Here is a 22763-nt window from a genome sequence, read left to right on the forward strand (position 1 = left end):
GAGACATGCAGTTCGATTTTAGCGATGATTGTTTTTCTTGTTTATTGTATTATTGTGTAATAAGGAAGATTAAGTAATACAGTTTTTAATTGATAATTACAGTTAAATTTAAGTTAGTATTCTTAGATCTGTTTTTATTTGTTTTTTGGTGTTCGAACGAATTAAAGTAACTTCAACCGATCAATCAAGATTGAAGAATGGATTCAATAAAGAGTTTGTTGAAGAAGGCCATTCACCATAACTGATTATCAGAAAGCTCGGCTCGAATTCAAATTCTTTATTCGAACTTGGATCGATCCCTTAGGTTTTTTAAGTCTGGTTTGAATAATCAGCGCCCCGCCTTATGACACAGTGGTTACCTACATATGTGGATGTGGCAACTCTTTGCCTCTTTGCCAGTTCATTATTCTAATTTGTGATGTTAACTTTCAATTCAAAATTAACTTTCACAAACAACCAAACTTCCGACAAAAATTCTGTCGTAAAAGCGTCGGTAATAACGTCTAGCGACCAACTACCGATAATATACGTTTGTTGGAAAATGCTCGTGGGAATATTATTTTCATAATAAGTGTAGAACATGATTGTAATCAACTTAACAGGAGTTGTACAACTATAGTCTAAAATAATGCTTGTTGTTTGGCAGATTGCATGCGTCTCAATATGTACTTATAAAACAAGTATGTGTATAATTAAATACAATTCTTACAGCTGGTATATGTATATGGATATGTGTAAAATAATAAAAAGAAAGCAGGGAAAGACAGAAGCCTATGCCTTGCCACTTTAACCAAGGTGGGACTCTTTAACATATGACTTATTTATTACTTTTTTTTTTCTTTTTTATGAACCACGTTTAGAACTATCTCTAATATATTAGTGAGTTTATCTGAAACAAGATGTTAAATGTTCATACTAATTTTGACGCTCAAGTCTTATCACACAAGAACATCATTAAGGAAAAAAACCACCATTGTGGGAAACCCCATTGAACTGGGTTTTTATTATGAGACCTTAAGATCTTAAACATTAACCATAACCTCATATTATTGAATCAAAAGACCAATTACACTTGTTTATTACTATTATTATTTATATATGTTCTTAATAAGAAAATAAATGGACATTTGGTTTCATTGTATTTTTAAGATATATATGAAATGATATGATTTTATATAAGACTTAAAAAGAGTTGGTAATAACAGACTAAAAAGAATAATAATAATAATAATAATAATAATAATAAGTAAAAACAACATGTTTTGTGTGTTGTATATTAAATTGAGGGCGGAAAGAAATCAAATTGACAATTGTACACATAAAAGTCACATTTTCAACTTATTAAACTTAAGATTCTTTTATGTATATTATTTTATCATCAAGCTGATAAATTGGACATTATAACATATAATATGTAAAGGAACCAAAAGCACATATGAACAAAGAAAATGGGTATGATTATGAACACACCCTGGCTAGAGAGAGAGATCAAATTCAAATGTTTCATGCTCATTAAGGTTAGGCTTTCCTCTTCATTCAACAATGGATTCATGTTTCTTAACCCAAACTCATCTTATAGTTACAATAATTCTATTTCAAATTCTTTATTTCACCACTGCCCAAACAAACAACTTCCCTATTTTCCGGTGCCCAAAAACCACAACAGATTCCATCTACAATACTAATATCCAAACCGCCCTTGCCTCGGTCTCCACCGTGGTTACAACTCACTACGGGTTCAATAAAACCTCCGTAGGAGAATCCAAAAACAATGTCACTGCGGCAGCTTTGTGCCGCGGTGACATAGGTTTGGATGCATGTAAAGATTGTATTGGTAAGTCAGTTGTCCAGCTTCAACAAAACTGTTCTAACATGATAGAAGCCATAATATGGAACTCGAATTGTTCGTTACTCTATTCGAATCGTACTTATGATACCTCAACTTATTATAACCGCCCCGATGCCAAATTATTGAGTCATGTGAACACATCGAATGTTGATGCTTTTGGGGCCGCATTAAGAAGTTTAACTACTAGGTTGCGTGAGGAAGCTGCTAGTGGAAACTCGCTACGTAAGTTTGCGACGGGAGATGTTGTTTTCGGACAGGATTCGTCAAAGATTTACGCAATGATGCAATGTTCACCCGATATGACTTCTTCTGAGTGCATTTCGTGTTTGTCGGTTGTGTTTAAGGAAGCTCAGGATTGCTGTGATGGGGATATTAGTGTGGCTGTTTTCTTTAGGAGTTGTCAACTTCGGTATTCGAATGTGTCGTTTTATAATGATCCTCCGGCAATCTCACTACCGGCTGGTTCGATGTCTCCAACGTCGTCTCCGGGTATTCCAGGTACGGTTTACGGTTAATTGATCAACAACTTTGGTTTCGCATCTTTCGATTTTATTAAAGATATCAAGAAATTGTTAACTCGTTTATCAGTGACGGATCCAGGATAAAAATGAGTAGGGTGAAAATGGATCAAGTAAAATTAATTTGTATTTATTAATTATAGAGCATCTACAATACCAAACCCAAACGATTCCAAATCTGCAATGGACCTCAAGGTGGTTCCCCCCACTCACCTCACATGCTTTCTGACAAACATGTGTGTATATGTACATATGTATATAGATTTTATATTATTTTAAAGAGGGATAGAAATTTTACAGTATAGCCAAACGAATGAGTGTTTTTGAAGGGTGTTTGTAATATAATATGATAACATTGTGATGCTCCTAGTGATATAGTAAATAATTTATGTTTATTTAGTTTAAGATGTACTGGAAACATCTTTTAACTAAACTCAAATCTGTATAGATAAATAAACATGATTATTTTTTATTGAAACTTATTTATGATATTAAAGATCGCTAATGGATAGTCAAAGTATTGAATGTTGGATATCAGAATATAAGATCAACAAAGAAACGGAAACAAATTTGGAGCAATTTTCTGGGTTTATTTCAAACTTCAAATGCTTATAAGGAAAATAAAATGCAAACTGAATGAAAATGATTTTACAAAATAAAGCTGCTATCATCTATTAATATAAAAACAAAATAACCAACTAAATGTTACTGGGTCCACGTTTTCCTTCCATATCTCCATATTCCAAGTACCACTTGCTAACCCATTTTCTCGGTCAACTACTTGCTGAGTCATCCACGAATAAGTCACATCACTTAACATTGAATGTAAAAAAATTGAAAAAAATAGTTGAAAGATGAAGATAAAAGCTAGTCATAAATACTCACATGATGGTTTGTTTATTTAATTATATTTATGCATTTGACTATTATTTAATCTTGTGAAGACTTTGAATATGTTAAAGCCAAAGATTTATATATTGAGTAAAGTTGTTAGTTATATAAAAGTTTTATAATTGATTCAATGTTTTTGAAGGTTAAAAGTTAAAGCTAACTAAAATGTTCATACTCTTTTATAATTATTTGATATAAACTCTTTTTCTTTATCTGGACTAAGGACCCGTAATAATGAAATAAAATGAGTTTATAGTTAGTGGAGTTAAATTTTATATGTTTTATTTTTTATTTTTTTTAAATTAAACTATGTCTAAAAATATATTTAAATAAAACTTATTAAATAAAAATATTGAAACATGCAATGCATAACCCAAAAACATTGATTATTTATTTATTTACTTGACCTAATATTAATATAACATCTAATATTCTTTGCAAAAATGGAGCCTTGTGTTTTGGGTTGCCCAAAGCTAGTGCTTGGATTGGGTATATGGTTTTATGAATTAAAACAATATAGTTAAATATTCGAAACCATACTTTTAACCTCCTAATCTCTTAACTTTAACAAAACTGAAAAACACATTCGAAACCATAAAATGCCATCTTTTTTGTTTTGAAATTAATAGTATTAACCTGTAAAACATTGTTGCATTAAATATCTAAAAATATTGAGTGTGTATTCATTCAGCTTCATGCCTGGATCAAAAGTGAATCAATGCAGGCATCACGTTGCTATAGAATAGGTTTGGTGAAAAAATGACGCACCATTTGGGGATTGCCTATTTTTATTTTGGAAAAGTCTATTGGGCCAACCATATAGCGACGACAGTCGTTACTGTATAGTTAAGTTATTTTGTTCGAAACTTTATTTTCAATCAGGAAAAAAGGATCTATTGGGATGACTCAATAGCGATGGCATGTCGTCTATAGGCCACCCATGGCGACAACCCTTTTTGTGACGAAAATTTCTACCTGTGGGCATGTGACTAGATTCATCGCATATAAGATATTATATGTTGTAGTGTGCCAGTAAACGTTTGTAAGCAAGGTACGCTAGTTTGTTGACAAGTAATGTTGTTCTTGTATGCAGGCGGAAAACAAAAATCATCAAATACAATTAAAGTGATCATTTTTGTGGCAAGTGTTTCAATCGGGCTAGTGTTGATCAGCATAGGCTTATGGCATGTAGTTATCAAGTCAAGGCTAAAGAAAAGAGCTACTCAAGATCAGACTCCTTCGTCTCTTAAGATGATCAGTGACAGTTGTGATCATTTTGCACAAAGTGGGTCAGCTATGAAAGATAATTAAGTGTTGGAAATAATTGAAAATTTTTGTATTTGTGGTACCTGCGACTAATTTTATCATAATACAAAGCGAAACGAATACTAGGTGTTAGGATCTCGGTTAAGCAAAAACTGAAAGACACACAAAATCAAATTGTAGAAAAGTAAATGAGCACGAGACATAAGGATTTTACATGGTTCGATTGAGGTGACCAAACTCTACGGGATGCAACTAGGAATTTATTATTGTTTTTTTCTCTCGCTACACTAGCCTAATGAGGAATTACAAATACAAGAAGACATTACATGGAGAGACATTAAGGTTCCTAGCTTAGAGAAACAAGAAAATTAAAAGGATAATAATAATAGATATAGGGTCAGCCCAAGACTCCACAAACCCAACACATGTAAGTGCATAAATGTTGCTTAAGAATGACGTTCTTCTTGTGCAGTTGAAATGGAAATGGAAATGGAAATGGGACTGGGTACAGGAGGATCATTACAGTTTGATCTGGAGACCATTGTAGCAGCCACAAAGAATTTCTTTATTGAAAACAAGATTGGTGAAGGAGGGTTTGGTCCTGTTTATAAGGTATGAAGCTGATCATTCTTGTTCATTTTGCGTAATTATATTAGCGTGTAATTAATTAGAAACTGATATGTATAATATATCCATAAGTAAACTACAGTTTATCTTATTTATGCAAGGTCCTAGTTAACCAATATTAATTACTTCTGCAGGGTGTTCTTTCCAATGGGACAGAAATGGCTGTTAAGAGACTATCAAAATCATCCGGACAAGGTTCACGGGAGTTTGTAAACGAAGTCATCTTGATGGCAAAGCTTCAACATCGAAATCTAGTGAGGCTTTTAGGGTTTTGCCTTGAAGATGAAGAAACATTACTAATTTATGAATACGTATCTAACAAAAGTCTCGATTACTTTCTCTTTGGTATGTATATGTCAATACACAACATTCAATTATGTGCATGAATTATGTTACTGAATCTAGTGTGGTTTTTCAAGTGTAGACCCAAACAAGCATGAGCACTTAGATTGGCCAACACGATATAGAATCATAGAAGGGATTACTAAAGGAATGCTTTATTTACATCAAGATTCACGGCTAAGAATCATCCATCGTGATCTAAAAGCAAGCAATATCCTGTTAGATGGGGATATGAATGCTAAGATCTCTGATTTTGGTCTAGCAAGGATCGTTGGAGCGGATCAAACTCAAGGCAACACGAACCGAATTGTAGGAACCTAGTAAGTTTTTAACAACCCCCCCCCCCCAAGTTAACTAGCACACGTTCTAGTCTGCTCAATTATATTTTTAGGATGTATGTTCTTGATTCTGTCATTAAAGGTCTAATTTAGTGCAAGTAATTTTATTATAATGTGAATGCGTGCAGCGGTTACATGTCACCTGAGTATGCAGTTCATGGACATTTTTCTGTAAAGTCAGATGTGTTCGCTTTTGGAGTCGTCGTTCTTGAGATCATCACTGGGAAGAAAAGTTCAAGCTTTTTACATCAAGATGATATGGATGATCTTCCGCATTTTGTAAGTACAGCTGATCTTATAGTAGTTCCATGTCTTGATGCAAAACATCATCAACTGCTTTCTTACTGTATTATATAGTAAATATATTGATATGTTTGATTATCTCCCTTGAAGGCTTGGAGAAATTGGAATGATGGAACAAAAATGGACCTTGTAGATCAAACAATGGTTGAAACTTGTTGTAAAGATGAAGTGATGAGATGCATCAACATTGCGTTGCTATGTGTGCAAGAAGATGTGGATGCAAGACCTTCTATGGCTTTTATTTTTAACATGCTCAACAATTACTCCATCCCTCTTTCATCACCAAACAAACCTCCACATTATTTTTCTAAAAGATCACACTCATCATATTTTTCCACTATTAAGTCTGATGATTTTAGCTCAAAAGATGAATCGTCAATCACTGGGATATATCCACGGTAACGATATACATTTATTATAAATAACGATTCTCTTGGTGTGTTTTATAGCCATTATGTGCTAGTTATGTAGATGTATATAGTCGGTATGGAGAGACACACAGTTTGATTTATTGACAATTGTTTTCTTTCTCATTTATTGTATTACTGTGTAACCAATTAATCAATAAAGTTTTTAATCATTGACTAATTTCAGTTTAAGTTAAGTTAGTATTCTGTTTAATTGTAATTAATAGTTTTCATTCTTAATAATATAGAAAGTATCGTGACGAGGTCCCACAAAATATCGTGTTTCTTGATCCAATTATTCCAACAATTGGTATCAGAGCACATACGATTGGAGTAGATTTGCGAAAGGTCAAAACAATTGGGTTGTGCGAGTCAATCAAAGGAAAAATAATCAATCGGAACAAGTCTGATTGAGTGAAAGTTTAAATCACTTGCGATAGGTGTGGAGTTACCCGAGTGATTCGGAGTGTTACGGTGTGATACCGGTGAAGAACGAGTGCGGTGCGATACTAGAGAAGAACGAGTACGGTGTGATACCGGTGAAGAACGAGCCAAAATGGAGAATATATAAATGACTAAGTCCTTTGGCATCCTTTTTATCTCAAGAAATGATATGATTCATGGGCTGTATAGTAAGAATTGATCTCAACTCTTTCTAGATATGATAATTCTAATACAAGAAAGTCGTCGTTTTAAACAAAAATGATAATTCAAAATTGTTCGTCTATAGAAAAAGCTATTTATGGGAAAACAAAACATTAGCGAAGCATGAAACGTCAAGGAAAGAAAAAGCAAGAAAAGTTTATCGAACTTGAGAATTTGTAATACTTTTATACCAAACATGCATTTTAAACCTAACATACATTAGAATTGCATCAAACTCAAACGTCTATAATGCACAACACGTTTTTTTTACAATAAACAATCAACGATTAAAACAAGTTACCTTTTACACCTATAAGTATTGGTTTATAAGAAGACAAATTATCACATATTACTTCACAAAAATGGAAAGCAAATCCATAATTTTAATATTGTTCATCATTCAAGCAATCACCAATGGTGTTAATCTCACCATAGCTCAGTCATTCTTGGAAGACAGGCATGTATGCAGAGGTGGTGATTTCAAAAGCGACACCATTCAAAAAAACTGAGATACCGCATTGGACAAACTCTTCACATTACTTAATAATTCTAGCAACTATGTTTTTCAGCATACCGAAGTGGGCGACAAACTTGATGAGAAAATTAGCGCTAGCTATTTTTGCAACCCCGTCTCAAAGGGAATTTGTGAGTGTTGTTTAAGGAACACGGTCAAGTATCTTAAGAAGAAATGCCCAAAACAAAATGAGGCTGTAGCGTGGGACTTCTACTCGTTTCATACTTGTATAGTGCGTTACTCTACAAGCCGCAAAACGTTATCAGTGCTCGATGATTGGGCTTGGTATCGTGACCTAGACACAACTTTTGTAAAAGCCGTTGACCTAGCTAAGACAATGGATAGTTTAACAAGTAAGTTAAAGGTGCAAGCAGCTGAAGGAGGTGATGCTCTAAAGAGATTTGTGACAGGAACTGAAAATTATGACGGGGAAGAACACGCGTTGTATGTGGCTGTGCAGTGTACTCCTGATATATCGAAGGAGGATTGCGTTAAATGTTTGTCCAAGGCGAGTATTGAAATCCGTAGCTGTTGTACTGAAAAACTCTTATTTGGAGGAATAGCTACATCTACCAACTGTTACGCATGGTACCAGCATATAAAATTTTACGATGATGTTCCTAAAAAGTTTGATAAAGAGCTATGTAGTTAAAGTTAATGTTTGGATTTGAGGGTACAATAATGTGGCTATGATCGAATTGAAAAATCAAATTATTATGTCTATCTTTTACTATTTATGTGCCTTTTAGCATCACACGATCAAATTTGTAATATGCATTTGCTTTATATTGAGATTTTACATCACATTATCATATTGTTTATTGAAAAGGCACAATGTGAGTGTGGTTTCAATAAAAATGGTTCAGTATCTTCTATCGAGTTGCCCTGAACATAATGAAGGTGTAGTGCGGGACATCAACGTGTTTTTTACTATCATGGTGCGTAATTCTACTAGTCGTGATCAGTGCTTGATGATTGGGCATGGTATAGCTTCACGTACCAAATAATGTCAATGCAATTGCGTTAGAGAAGACCATGGATAGTTTGACAAGTAAGTTAAAAGAGCAAGCCGCGGGAGGTGATGCTCTTCAGAAATATGCGAATGGAACTGTAAAGTATGACGTGGATGAAAACGCTTTGTTCGTGGCTATGTAGTGTACTCCTGACTTAATGAAGGAGTATTGTTATGTATGGTATGTGCATGTAAGTTTTTTCAATGCTCCTGAAAGGTTTAATGATGAGCATTGTAATTAGATTTGATGTTTGGATATAAGGTTACAATGTGGCGTGGAGACCTAAATCGAAACAAGATTTTGTGGTCTTTTCATGAAAATTGTTAAGGAAAACTTTTTGCTAATTACAAGTTTTGAACTAATAACCTATACTTTAGTAACAACCAAGCTAACCACCACACCAATACATTACTTTGAGTTTACTTTATCAATTATAATATATCTATATATAATGTTTTTTTTTACTTGGAGACCTTAATTAAATGTGGGCCTAAAGCCATACCTTGTTTTCACTGTCTCACGAGCCACCCCTGGTTATGAGTTAAAGAATCAAAGTTTATGTGTTTTTGTTAAACTTGATGTTGGAGTTAATGTCCATACACAACAAGAAAAGTCGTTAGATACTACGACCCTATAGCGACGACAACATATCGTCGAGATAGACCCCCTAGAGCAACATTATGCCGTACGCATATGTGAATCATATGAAACATAGATCAAAGTATCTAAACCTATACATAATCTTTATTTTATAACAAATCTATATTGAAGTCCTAAATCTAGATTTGAAACTATTTGGGTACGTAAAGTCAATGATGAAGGTCAAAGTCAACGATCAAAGTTCATATTGTATGTTTTGCACTCAATTAAACCCTAGCAAGAATTTCTTCCCCAACTACTCAAATTGGTGGTAAAATGATGATGTAAATCATACATTTGATTCATTTAAATCGGAAACTAATTGATACAATAGGAATACGCCTGCAAATATCTTGTTTAGAAAAATAAACGCTAATTTTTAGCCAAAATTTCTTGATTCAACGTCAAAATGTTAAGTAGGGTTGTTCACAAGTCGAGCCCGAGTCGAGACATGGTGATTTTGAGCTCGAGCTCGAAATTAAACGAGACAACTCAGCTAGGCTTGAGCTTGATTTTGAAGTTAAACGAGCCTAAGATCGAGCCAACAAGCCGAGCCATGGTCGATTTTGGCTTAGTTACAAAAAATGAGTCAACTCAACTCAGGTTGTTTCAAATTAAGGTTTTTTCACGAGCCCGAGCTTCGAGCCGCGAGCTTTTTGAACAACCCTAATGTTAAGTCATTAAGCAAAGCAACTAATTGTGATACTCACTATGAGCATTAAAATCATGTATATGTATATCTCACATGTTAAGAAACTAATATATTAAGCTTTAAAGTCTTGTCGATCAACATAAGCTTATATCCTATATAAAACATTCTCTATAAAGGATAATCATTGAAACAGACAAATGGCCTTGTCAACATAAGATGAGGGAGGCGAGATTGAGATGTTTGGACACGTGAAGAGAAGATGGTCGACGGCTCCTATTAGATCAGTAGACACTCTCACTATAAAGGGGAAGATGGGTAGAGGCCGGCCTAAGTTGACTTGGGGTGAGATGATCGATTACGCACAATTTGCTAGACTTGCACCTCTTTGAGGATATGATTGATGATCGGATTTCTTAGAGACGTATGATTAGTGCTAAGGACCCTTGTTAGAAGGGAATGTTTTGCTTTAACAACTATGTTTTAGAAACTTAGTTTACCTATATATTTTAGGGGGCGTTTACATTGTTTACTTATTCTATTAATTTTATGCATCTCATTTGATATTGGAAGACGTGTGATATTATAGCTTTCTATATTATTCTATGTTTTATTTAGTTATTATTACTATATTTTACTAATTTAAATGAGCCAGATTGGAACTGGATTATTGGAGCGTTGGTTGTGGAGGAGCCAGATTGGCATTAACCTTTACATTTGTTCAAGTGAGTTATGGAACTGTATTATTGGCATGTGCCATTTGAAGGAGCCGTCCATGCGTATTTGTCCTTTGGTTGGTTATTTTGAACTATCTATTTAAACATATAAAAGTTAATGCACATTTGAGCAAACAATGTGGTTAACATGCCTATATTTAGGTAGTATATCAGTCACGGGTTTTTGTACCAAACGTGCAGTTTATATTATTGGATACTAACCCATCGAATTTGAATATTTGTTATTCTGTTATTGTTTGTAACTTGTTATAGAAGGGGAAACAAGAAAATATATTTCTCCCAAAAATGATTTATAGTGGTGAGTTACTGATTCATTATTAACATCATGTTGTAAAGAGTAAAACCCGGTCTAGGGGCCTAATACTCGAAGATTAATTCCTGAGTACATCCCACCAAGGCTGAGGACATGGCGACTAATTCCCGAGTAATTCCCGACAAGGCCAAGTACACACAACTCACAGTTGTTCTACAAGCGTCTAACCAGTGGCGGAGCCACATACATCATACCGAGTTCGGGTCAATTTTCGGTTATATATATATATATATATATATATATAGGTGCGATTTAACGAACAAACTCATTCTGTTTCGATGAGCGGACCCAATATCATTTAAAAAAAATATTCAAACTCATTAATTATGAAAAATTTAGTTAAATTTTTTTTAGTAATGAATATTTTTTTATAAAATATAAAAAGGTTTTAAAAAACTATAAAGATTAGTGACCCATAATAACCCATATATGATATATAGATTATAAAAAAGCACAAAATTATTAATAGAATAAGTTAATAATCCCAACTCAATTAAAAAAGGCCCAAAACGACTAATCAATTTATTTTCTATTGACTAGGTCCAGACTATTGTCTCCTTCTTCGCCAGTTCGGGACCGAAAACAATGACGTATTTTTATTTTGAGATTGATATTGCGTTTTATATATTTGACAAAATGCCCAGCCCGACCCATCCACCCGGAAACTTTGACCCCTGAAAAAATCGAGCATTGAAAAATACCGAACCCATAGAAAAAACATTTTGGCTCCACCACTACGCTAACAACTTTTGTAACCATGAACTAAAATATTACCAACGAGATTTTTTTATAGAACAACTAAAATAAAGCAGAACAATTTATTTTAGTAAGGTGTAATCTTACATATAGTAGAAGTCTAGAAAGGTTTATCATTAAATGTATATTACATCTAACACTATTATATGACACATTTTGCTTTATTTACAATAATTTGTCTTGGTTGTAATAAAAAGGTAAATAGTTTTGTACAGTTTCTATTAAGATAACAAACCATTTGTTACGTTTTAAACACAATAAGTTAGAATTGCATCAAACTCAAACTCTGATTTATAGCACATTTTATTTTACACTAGGTTACAATTTACATATATAAATATTGTCTTATACAAATAATCACAAACTACACTACACAAATTAAAATGAAATCAACAATTTTATTTTTTTTCACTCTTCAAGCAATCATCAATGATGTTAATCTCGTCGTAGCTACGTCACCGAAGAAAGACAGGCACGTATGCAGAGGTGGTGATTTCAAAAGCGACACCATTCGAAAGAACAGAGATTCCGCATTTAATAAACTCGTGGCGTTAATTAAGAATTCAAGTTACCATGGTTTTCTCCATGTCCAAGCCGGTGACAAACCCGAAGAGCAAGTTAGCATGACCTTCCTTTGTGCCCCCGCCATCGGAAAGGCACGTTGCGAATGTGGTGTCAAAGACACGTTTAATTATCTTCTAAAGAGTTGCCCTAAACAAAACGAAGGCGTAGCGTGGGACATCTACTTTTATTTTAATGTCATGGTGCGTTACTCTACTGGTCGTAAAATATTGTCAGTGCTTGATGATTGGGCTTGGTACAGTTTCCCGTTCGTATATAAAGTCAGCGCGATTGCTTTAGAGAAGACCATGGATAGTTTTGGAAGTAAGTTAAAGGAGCAAGCCGCGGGAGGTGATGCTAATCAGAAATATGCGAATGGATCGGTTAATTATGACGGGGAAGAATTCAAATTGCACGTGGCTGTGCAGTGCACTCCTGATATAACGAAGGCGGTTTGTATTAAATGTTTATCGAAGGCGAGTACTGAGATCCGCAATTGTTGTACTAGCAAACCACTCTTTCATGGAAGAACTTTTTCCACCAATTGCTATATATGGTATATGCATATAAATATTTTCGATGTTCCTATAACGTTTGATCCTGAGTCTTGTAGCTAGAGGTGATGTTTGGATTTGAGGTTACAATGTGGTTATGAGTTAAAGAATCAAAGATATGTCTTTTTTCTTACCCATTCATGTTAAATTAATGGAGTTAATGTCCATATTGAAAAGTAGTTAGATACTACAACCCTATAGCGACGGCATCATATCCTCGAGATAGGCCACCTATAGCGACGCTATGTCGTCCGCATATGAGAGTAATACGAAATATAGATCGAACAAACAATGTGTTTTGAAGTTTGAACTATTTGAACAAACAATGTGGTTAACATGCCTAAATATATATTTAGGTAGTAGTATTCATCACAAGTATTTGTACCAAACATGCAATTTATGTTATTGGAGATTATACTATCGAATTCGAATAATTGTTATTCTTTTATTGTTTGTTATTTGTTATAGGCTTCGTTTGTGTATTAAAATAGTTTGTAATTCTTTTATAGGGGAAATAAGAAACAAGAAAATATATTTCACCCAAAAATGCCTTATAGTGATGAGTTTCTGATTCATTACTAACATAAAACACAACAACAATTAGCAATTAAAAGCGTATAAAACTCAAATTTTTAAACAAGTTACCTTTTACGTTAATGTGTTAATCCCGTCACAGCTAAACCAGATGATAAGAAGACATGCACGTATGCAGAGGTGGTGATTTCAAAAGCAACACGACCCAAAAAATCGAGCCTCCACATTGGATAAACTCATGGAGTCATGGTGCTACTTAAAAGTTCCGTAGTTGTACTTTGTAGGGGTATGGTACTAAACCCGGCTTACGACCTTAATTTATTATGTTTGGCTTATTTTATTATATGGACTAATACAATATTATTGGGCTGAGGGGGTTTTGTGGAGGTAACCCTAACTGGGCTAGGCCCATTAGGGTACCATGATGGTGGCCATGAGGCTCCCTATATAAGGAGGTCTCCACCTCCTTATTAAAGGTTGTTCTCAATAAGAGCCACCACCATAACCATTTTTGTGTCTGTAAACAAGAGATCCTCGAGATTTCTTAGCAGTCACCTCCACACCCCCAAAAACCATTGCAGATCTGAGCGGAGGAGAGCGAGATTTGGTTACATCATCCCGTAGAAGACGATCCGAGATTTGGTTAGATCTCAAGCTACCGGAGAAGAAGATCGAGTCGTGGTTCGTTCATCTCGAAGACCGGGGAACATCGTCATGGATCAGGTCAGATTCATTTCATGTTTCTTCATTGGCGCCATCCGTGGGACCGGCAACGAACCACGTCTTGATTTTCGTCTCGGTTCTCAGATCTATCCATGAAATATTCCAGATCTAGGATTTTTTCCTCTCTAGAAAAATCCAGATCTTGAAGTATAAAAAAAAAATATATATTAAAACTACCTGATTCGGACGGTCAAGCCTCCGGATCTATGATGGTTTTAGATCTTCTCTACTCCAAGCTTCAGATCTGTTTTTACACGATTACAAATCGAGAATTACAGATCTGGGTTATAGATCTGAGTTTTTTGTGTAATGGAGACCAGATCTGATTCAGATTTCTTCATACGCGAGTTTGTTTGAGCAATAATCACGTTTCAGATCTACATTTTTGAAAAAACCCACTGAACTTTGAGTGGTAAATATTCTCGGAGCTAGAAAAGAGGTGTCACCATCAGTATGAAGATATTTTAAAAGGAAGGGTACAACTCGCATAACACATAGTACAACATGCCTATGCTTTGTATCCTATTAAGGGGACAACCTCTGAACCCTTCATACTTTTTCTGCATCGTGACTCCGGAGAACTTTCCCTAAGTCGTACACATGAAACCAACAACGGCGGAATGCTCCGATGCCTTGCATGCGCGACCCCGCGGATCAACGACCCGCCATCATGCATGCGCGCCGCCTTGGATGATGCATTCCGCCGCCATGAACAGGCGCCCTACGAAACAACTAGCCGCCATGCATGTACGCCCACGGATCACCTTTTTGCTTCCATGCATGCGCCGCATCGGAGGAACACTCTTCGCCATGCATGCGCCGCCTTGGAGGAAGCCGCATCGGAGGAACACTCCGACGCCATACAAGTGCGCTACGGACGAACTCTCCCGGCCATGCATGCGCCGCATCGAAGGAACACTCCTCGCCATGCATGCGCCGCCTTGGAGAAAGCCGCATCGGAGGAACACTCTGACGCCATACAAGTGCGCTGCGGACGAACTCTCCCGGCCATGCATGCGCCGCATCGGAGGAACACCCCGACGCCATGCATGCGCAGTGCCGAGGGTCAAGACTCTATTGCCATGCATGCACGCCACCAGAGATCAAGTCTCTGCTTCCATGCATGCGTACTGCCGAGGATCATCATTCCACCGCCATGCATGCACACCACCTCCGCCGAGGAACCGCGCCTCCCGCTTGTCAGATCCACAAAGTCCGCTATGACCGAAAAAGTTTATACACATGCGAAGGATAGAACCGCTTGTACGTCACCGTCAGCCGCGGGTCATAACCGAGATCCGCGTATCAACACCTGCGGGTTGGCAATGCCACCCGCGGGTCGTAACCATGCTGCGTGCCGCCACGTATCAACACCTGCGGGTTGGCAATACCACCCGCGGGTCAACACCTGCGTGCCACCATGCATGCGCGCCGGCGGGTCCTCTCTCCGCCGCCATGCATGCGCACGGCCGAGGATCAAGACTCCGCCGCCATGCATGCACGTCACCGGAGATCAAGTTTCCGCTTCCATGCATGCACACTGCCGAGGGTCACTTAACACGGGTCTCTTATAAACGTCGCGGGTCTTTATGAACGCTAAGGGTCACTTACCGCGGGTCACATGTGTGTTCCTTAGAATAAATTCCAAACAGCTGGAGGTCACCCACACACGCATATCGGTGCTCCTCCATCACCACCGGAGCAACTAAAGTTTAACAGTCTCGGAAAAACTCCGCCACCGCGGAAATATCCATGCTCCGCCGTGATGCATGCGCGCCCGCGAGTCATCACTCCGTCGCCATGCATGCGCGCCCACGGAAACCACCATGTGGGTCGGAAGACGACCCCATGCCTTCGGTTTTACGCAGAAGACTCCGCCTCAATGCATGCGCGCCCGCGAGTAACCGCTCCGCCGCCATGCATGCGCACCGCAGATCAAAACCCCATGCGGGTTGGAAGACGACCCCATGCGGGTCAAAAATAGTACAATATGAGCTTGGAAGACGACACCATTCATGGGCGCCGTGCTCCGACATAACAAACTCTGACCAAGGCGGGTCACCTGCAAGTTCCGCAGGTAAGCACCCAACCACCGTTCATGTGCGCCGATGGGTTTCAACAATACGTCACCATGCATGCGAGCTAAGGATCATCGCGTCACCGTGCATGCATGCGTGTCCCGCTGATCAACTCTACGCCGCCATGCGTGCGCTTCTGCAGATGAACAATCTGCCGCCATGCATGCGCGCCATGCACATGTTGCACTCCACCGACATGCTTGCGCGCCGCTGCTGATAGTGCACTACGCCTTCATACATCATGCGCGCAGCCGCGCGTCAACACTTCGCCGCCATGCCGCGTGCCGCCACGTATTAACACCAGCGAGTTCGCAATGTCACCCAGGTCACAACCGCGATCCGCCTATCAACACCTACGGGCTGGAAATGCCACCTGCGGGTCATAACCGCGATCCGCGTATCAATTCCTTCGGGCTGGCAATGCCACCCGTGGGTCATAACCGCGATCCGACATTCTGGTGAGTTATAGTTTCGCCAACTTGCAAGCTTCCTTTAATAGTGTATCAATGCCCTTCAGCGAGCCAACACAAATTACCGAGGGTCAAGTGTAAGCACTACCGTCGCCGGTCACGTGCACGCCGCGGGTTTCTTATGAACACCGTTGGTCGCTTATGCTGGCGATCCAAAACTAATCAGCGCGGGCAGGTCAGCACCAACTACCGCGAGCTTCATTTGTGCTCTGGCGGGTCCACGCCGACAACCTCGGGTCTCTGACGCACGCTGGGTTAACACCAGCTCCTGCAGTCTACATCCGCGCCATAGCTGAACAACCCCGATCACCATCGGACATCCTTCTGTTGTGTTCGCCATGCTCTGTTTCAACCTTTCAAAGGCAAGACTGGCTACAGCTGTATTTATATTATTTCATATGGATGGCTTGAAGTTGGTGAAGAAGAATTAATTTTCAAGTTTCATAAACGACCCTCTAAATTTCATGCTCATTTTTTTTTTTTTGAGGAATAAGTTATCAAAGCAAGGGTTTGATTTATTTACACTCCACCCCTTCATCTTTGTAACAAGATGGAAGTAAATTATGGAAGCCTTCCTCGATCAGATGGTGTCGTTTCCACAAAAAAAAAAAAGTCTCGCGTCAGATGCATGGAATCCTTGCGTCCAAGCCCCGGAACGCTAATAATAGCACATGCTTGGTTACAAATTCCTCAAATAAGTGAATTACTTCACAAGTTTTTACAAAACCTCAAACTTTTTGCCTATATTGATTTTGGTTTAACAATCAAAATAAAACAAAACGAAAAGTATGAGTATAAAAGATTTGCATGAAATGGCATAAAGAATTATTTAGTGCTTATATTAATGCAAAACCTACGGCTACGCGCCACACTTAAAGGTCGGGAGCCTAATAATATCCCACATGGCCACGCGCCAAACATAAAGGTCGGGAGCCTAATAATATCCCAAACGGCCACGCGCCAAACATAAAGGTCGGGAGCCTAATAATATCCCACATGGCCACGCGCCAAACATAAAGGTCGGGAGCCTAATAATATCCCACATGGCCACGCGCCAAACATAAAGGTCGGGAGCCTAATAATATCCCAAACGGCCACGCGCCAAACATAAAGGTCGGGAGCCTAATAATATCCCAAACGGCCACGCGCCAAACATAAAGGTCGGGAGCCTAATAATATCCCAAACGGCCACGCGCCAAACATAAAGGTCGGGAGCCTAATAATATCCCAAACGGCCACGCGCCAAACATAAAGGTCGGGAGCCTAATAATATCCCACATGGCCACGCGCCAAACATAAAGGTCGGGAGCCTAATAATATCCCAAACGGCCACGCGCCAACGTAGGTTGGGCACACCTCATAATTTGCCCGAGGATGTGAACCTTGTAATACATCCACTTTTAGTTGATATGTTTTTTGCAGGTTCGGCTACGAGTCGCACAAGCACCTATGACATTATTATTTTGAAGACAAGCCGGGATAGTCATCCTGCGTAGAAGAGGCCCAATATTATAGCTCATAAGCCGCAACTCGAGCATGCTTCATTATTTTATAGCTCGCCCCGCGCCACTATTGTTATGATGCGTGCTATATCTTATTCATGCCAGTGCACCATTATTATCATAAGGATCACAACATGTCACCATCATGGAGAAAACCTCTCAAAACTCAAAGACAATAAAGACAAGACCGAAGAAAGGGGAAAAAACCGCCTCATATCCTAACACACCTTATGAAGTCCAGCGCTCCACCTAAACGCTTGCACGCCTAGGAGCAACACTGGACTTGGGGGGCTTGTAGGGGTATGGTACTAAACCCGGCTTACGACCTTAATTTATTATGTTTGGCTTATTTTATTATATGGACTAATACAATATTATTGGGCTGAGGGGGTTTTGTGGAGGTAACCCTAACTGGGCTAGGCCCATTAGGGTACCATGATGGTGGCCATGAGGCTCTCTATATAAGGAGGTCTCCACCTCCTTATTAAAGATTGTTCTCAATAAGAGCCACCACCATAACCATTTTTGTGTCTGTAAACAAGAGATCCTCGAGATTTCTTAGCAGTCACCTCCACACCCCCAAAAACCATTGCAGATCTGAGCGGAGGAGAGCGAGATTTGGTTACATCATCCCGTAGAAGACGATCCGAGATTTGGTTAGATCTCAAGCTATCGGAGAAGAAGATCGAGTCGTGGTTCGTTCATCTCGAAGACCGGGGAACATCGTCATGGATCAGGTCAGATTCATTTCATGTTTCTTCATACTTAAAACTTATTTAACAGTTAAGCGGTTGTTACTTAACTAAATTATGTAAATAAGATAAATCATTAAAGTTTAGTTTATATCATCAATCGAATCAACGAAGTCATGGCATTAAAAGCGACTATTGACTAATACAAAAGGCATATTGACCATCGTATTTCTTTAATCAACCAACGCGCTTTTATAATATTATTCATTTCTTCACAATGAGTAATTTCATTTATGTATATCAAACGCTGCCTTAAAGTCATCAATCAAGATTAAATAGAGTCTAAGTCAACCTTAAAGTATCACCGAAGTTGGACAATTTCGTAGTTGTGGTGACTGAGAGTGTCAAGTTTGAAAGTTGAATCGTGGTTGATTTTTGAACGAACGAAAACGGAAGTTTACTCAAAATATTATATACCTTATTTATATCACCTTTTAGTCGTTGTCAGTCCCAACTAACGAAAGACTGGTGACAGTCCAACCTTTTAACTAGTTTGCTTCCATCGACCACGACTAATGGAAGCGTAACTCCGTAATCTTCTGTCGTTCTCGGCTGGAACTTTCTTTTTTTTTTTCGGAAAACTTAACATTTTCGTTCCAAATTTCTTTGAAACCTTAGATCAGACATTTATGAACTTTTTTTTTTGCAAAAACCCCGATTATTGAGGTCGTCGGAACCTTAGGTGGTTATCGCTAGAAAACATTTTCAAGGCGGAAAATCCCCTTTTCAGGTGGAAACCGTCAGTGGTGGTGTTCCGATAGTGGTGGTCAGCGGTGGTGGTGCTCTTGTGGTGGTTGTCGGTCGATGACGGTGGTGGTGATCAATGGTGGTGTTTAGGTTGAGTTTTTCGACGAAAAATGATTTTCCGACAAAAAACGTTTCTTCGGCAGTTGGAGACTAACTGGGCGACACTTTCGTTAGTTGTGGATCGTTGGAAACAAACATATTAAAAGGTGTGACTGTCAGCGGCTACTTGATTAGTTAACGACCAAAATGTGACGGTTACTATTATTTTAAAATTTAAACCAATAAACTTCACTCCATTAGTCCATTTTGTGAGATAATATTTACAAGCTTTGAGTTGCAATCAATATCATCTTGTTAATGGCAATTAACAACATCAAGCGATTGGGTAATATCATCTTCAACCCCATTACTGGGAAATCATTTATTTTAAATTCGCATTTTTTATCACCGGAGAAATCAATCTCAAGTTTTACTAGCTGCCGTGAGTTCTCTACTTTCTCCGACCACATTACCGGCCACACAGCATCCGGTGAGAAAAACCCAATAATTATATATGATTTGGTTTGTTATTGTATGGTTTATCTTGACCAGTGTATCTTTGCACTCCAGGTGTTTGATGAAATGCCTCATTGAAAAATAAGTAGTTTTTATCATAGCTTGCAGTTTGTCAAAATCATAGCTTTATATGTTCTGGTGGCTCTAGTATATATGCGTATAAGTTGTTCGATAAAATGAGACTATACGTTGTGGGGTAGCGCCTCAAGCCACCTCCCCATTTTAATCTCACGAAACCAAAATGGGGAACGAGCCCTTTTGGGCGCTACCCTGTTAATGGGTGTGAGGGCGCTTGAGCATGGGGTCCACCTGTATTTCACCAATCACATACACACTTGGTTTTTATTTTAACTTTTTTTTCTTTTAATTTAATGTTTTTTCTTTTAATTTAAATTTATTTCATTAATATAATTTATTAGTTAAACCATTACACTTAAAAGTGAAAAAAAAAGGTTAGTGAGAACAAGAACCCAATGCTTACGTTGCAGTGATGTGTCAATCACTTTTTCACTTTTTACTTAAACAACTGCTCATGGTTTGAGACGTTCTATTTTCTTAAGACATGAAGTTTTGGACAACGCATAAAGTGTACGGGATTTTTACTTAAGATGTAAATGGCCACAATGGTTGTTAACACACCCTTGAAAGTTGTGATGTCTTCCTCCAATTTCTATCTCATATAAAAAGCTTCTTAAATCTCAAATTTGATAGTGAACTAACTCATGCTTGCATTGTTGGACATGCTAATAATCCAAGATTAGAAGATGTTGATAAAACGGGACATAATGAATTTTTGAAATGGCACAAAGGCGGAGGGATGTTTCATAAGTCAGCGAGCATTGATCCAACCGCGTTAATAGATTTTGGTGCAGTTGTACATTCAGGGTCATTTGTAGGTGGAAATGTTCATGTAGGATCAGGAGCTGTTGTTGGCCCCAACGTGACGATTGGCCATTCGACAAAGATAGGGTATGCTCATTTTCCCCTCTTAAACCAGTTATTTTTCATTAGTTTGAATATAGAATTGAATCAAAAGATGTACACTTTTGTAACACTTTTGTAACACTCCTGCATATCATCAGGTATAATGTTGCACTTGCAAATTGCACAATTGGTGATTCATGTGTCATCCATCATGGGGTCTGCGTTGGGCAAGATGGTAAAGTTCAATTTGAATAAAGTCATGAACTTTAGATATTTATGCAGAAGTTGAAATGTAGAAGTAGAAGTATTAAAACAGCAAAATAATGGTTTATTATTGATTTGAAATTTAAGTTTTATTATTGGTTTATTATTGTTTTCAGGTTTTGGCTTTTATGTGGATAAGGATGGGACCATGGTGAAGAAGCCTCAAGTTAGTAATTTGTAATTGTTTTTTCATAAAACTATCATTATAAGACATTAATTGTATGTTATCTTGAATTTTTTCCTTTAACCTGTAGGCCCTGAAAGCTCATATTGGGAATTATGTTGAGATTGGTGCAAATTCATGCATTGACAGGGGCAGGTGAGCTTATATTCATTTCTTTCTGTGAAGCTGTTGAAGATCATAATTAGAGAAGTTAAGAGAAGTGATATTTACCACTATTTCTGCAGTTGGAGGGACACTATCGTAGGTGATCATTCAAAGATAGATAATTTAGTTCAGGTACGTATCGAGTATCGACTATCGAGTTTTATTAAATTGTTGGTTAACCATCACCAAACATTTGTTCTTCAACTTTAATTTCCAGATAGGCCACAATGTAGTGATTGGGAAATGTTGTATATTATGTGGGCAAGTTGGCATCGCAGGTTCTGTAACGTATGTAATGTTTTATTTCTTTTAGTTTTGTTTCTTTCGTTTTTTTAGTCTTCATAGCCATTCCACATAAAGTTTCGGAATAACCTTTGTGTTGTGACATTGGCTTCCTGTTTAGGATGGGTGATTATGTAACTTTAGGCGGAAGGGTTGGAGTTCGAGATCATGTTACTATTGTGTCGAAGGTACGTATTGAGTTGTAGGACCATCATGTTAGCATGAGAAGATTCATGTTCTGGCTGCATATCATGTGATCAATATCAATAAAGTTGCTAAAAGACGATGCTTGAACTGCAGGTGCGTCTAGCAGCTGCTAGCTGTGTGACCAAGGATATTACTAAGCCTGGTGACTATGGTGGCTTCCCTGCTGTAAGGATATTCATCATAATGTTAAAAGTTTTATATTTATCATACGTTTAAGCTAATTTCTCCACTAAAATTCCAAACAGGCCCCAATTCGTGAATGGCGAAGACAAGTTGCTAGTCGTTGCCAAACATTGAAATAACGGACTGAATCAACTGAACCAGATCATTTAGAAACCTAGGGGGCTTGCATTTGACATTTTATGATTTTGAGTTCACTTAGCTAAATCAACAAATGGGCAAGGTTGGTTTTATGTTGTAACTTGTAACACTAGTGGCTGTTTACATCTAAAATAAGCAAGTTTCCATTCATATA

The 22763-nt window shown here is 37.8% G+C and overlaps 3 protein-coding genes and 1 pseudogene across 4 annotated transcripts; all 4 read left to right on the forward strand.

Annotated features, from left to right (window-relative positions):
- Nucleotides 1–1542: 1542 nt before the first annotated feature.
- LOC143635427 (cysteine-rich receptor-like protein kinase 15) lies at nt 1543–6676 on the forward strand (annotated as a pseudogene). Its single transcript, XR_013154055.1, has 7 exons — nt 1543–2347; nt 4352–4588; nt 5027–5136; nt 5286–5496; nt 5576–5813; nt 5960–6110; nt 6225–6676. The product of XR_013154055.1 is annotated as a cysteine-rich receptor-like protein kinase 15 (transcript).
- Nucleotides 6677–7548: 872 nt separating this feature from the next.
- LOC143635452 (cysteine-rich repeat secretory protein 1-like) lies at nt 7549–8352 on the forward strand. Its single transcript, XM_077103283.1, has 2 exons — nt 7549–7647; nt 7756–8352. The coding sequence occupies exons 1-2, from the start codon at nt 7549–7551 to the stop codon at nt 8350–8352; spliced, it is 696 nt and encodes a 231-aa protein (XP_076959398.1).
- A 3838-nt stretch (nt 8353–12190) lies between these two features.
- LOC143635453 (cysteine-rich repeat secretory protein 1-like) lies at nt 12191–12985 on the forward strand. The gene has a single exon (XM_077103285.1). It carries the CDS (start codon nt 12191–12193, stop codon nt 12983–12985), a length of 795 nt encoding a protein of 264 aa, XP_076959400.1.
- Nucleotides 12986–19999: 7014 nt separating this feature from the next.
- On the forward strand, nt 20000–22750 carry LOC143635428 (putative UDP-3-O-acylglucosamine N-acyltransferase 2, mitochondrial). The gene is made up of 10 exons (XM_077103268.1): nt 20000–20257; nt 21045–21252; nt 21366–21442; nt 21588–21637; nt 21726–21790; nt 21880–21931; nt 22017–22087; nt 22203–22269; nt 22382–22453; nt 22534–22750. Exons 1-10 carry the CDS (start codon nt 20086–20088, stop codon nt 22588–22590), a joined length of 891 nt encoding a protein of 296 aa, XP_076959383.1. The 5' UTR covers nt 20000–20085; the 3' UTR covers nt 22591–22750.
- Nucleotides 22751–22763: the final 13 nt, after the last annotated feature.

The sequence above is a fragment of the Bidens hawaiensis genome, unplaced genomic scaffold (genome assembly GCF_021521415.1).
Source record: "Bidens hawaiensis isolate Kalapana, Puna unplaced genomic scaffold, B.hawaiensis_p1.1 tig00007515_1, whole genome shotgun sequence".
NCBI lineage: Eukaryota > Viridiplantae > Streptophyta > Magnoliopsida > Asterales > Asteraceae > Bidens > Bidens hawaiensis.

Excerpts from the sequence above, each read along its gene's own strand:
- LOC143635452 (XM_077103283.1), top strand. The coding sequence starts at position 7,549 with ATGGAAAGCAAATCCATAATTTTAATATTGTTCATCATTCAAGCAATC. Across the intron at positions 7,648-7,755 it reads CATTCTTGGAAGACAGGCAT|CATACCGAAGTGGGCGACAA; the intron begins GTATGCAGAGGT and ends TATGTTTTTCAG.
- LOC143635453 (XM_077103285.1), top strand. The coding sequence starts at position 12,191 with ATGAAATCAACAATTTTATTTTTTTTCACTCTTCAAGCAATCATCAAT.
- LOC143635428 (XM_077103268.1), top strand. The coding sequence starts at position 20,086 with ATGGCAATTAACAACATCAAGCGATTGGGTAATATCATCTTCAACCCC. Across the intron at positions 21,253-21,365 it reads GGCCATTCGACAAAGATAGG|GTATAATGTTGCACTTGCAA; the intron begins GTATGCTCATTT and ends GCATATCATCAG. Across the intron at positions 22,270-22,381 it reads ATGTTACTATTGTGTCGAAG|GTGCGTCTAGCAGCTGCTAG; the intron begins GTACGTATTGAG and ends CTTGAACTGCAG.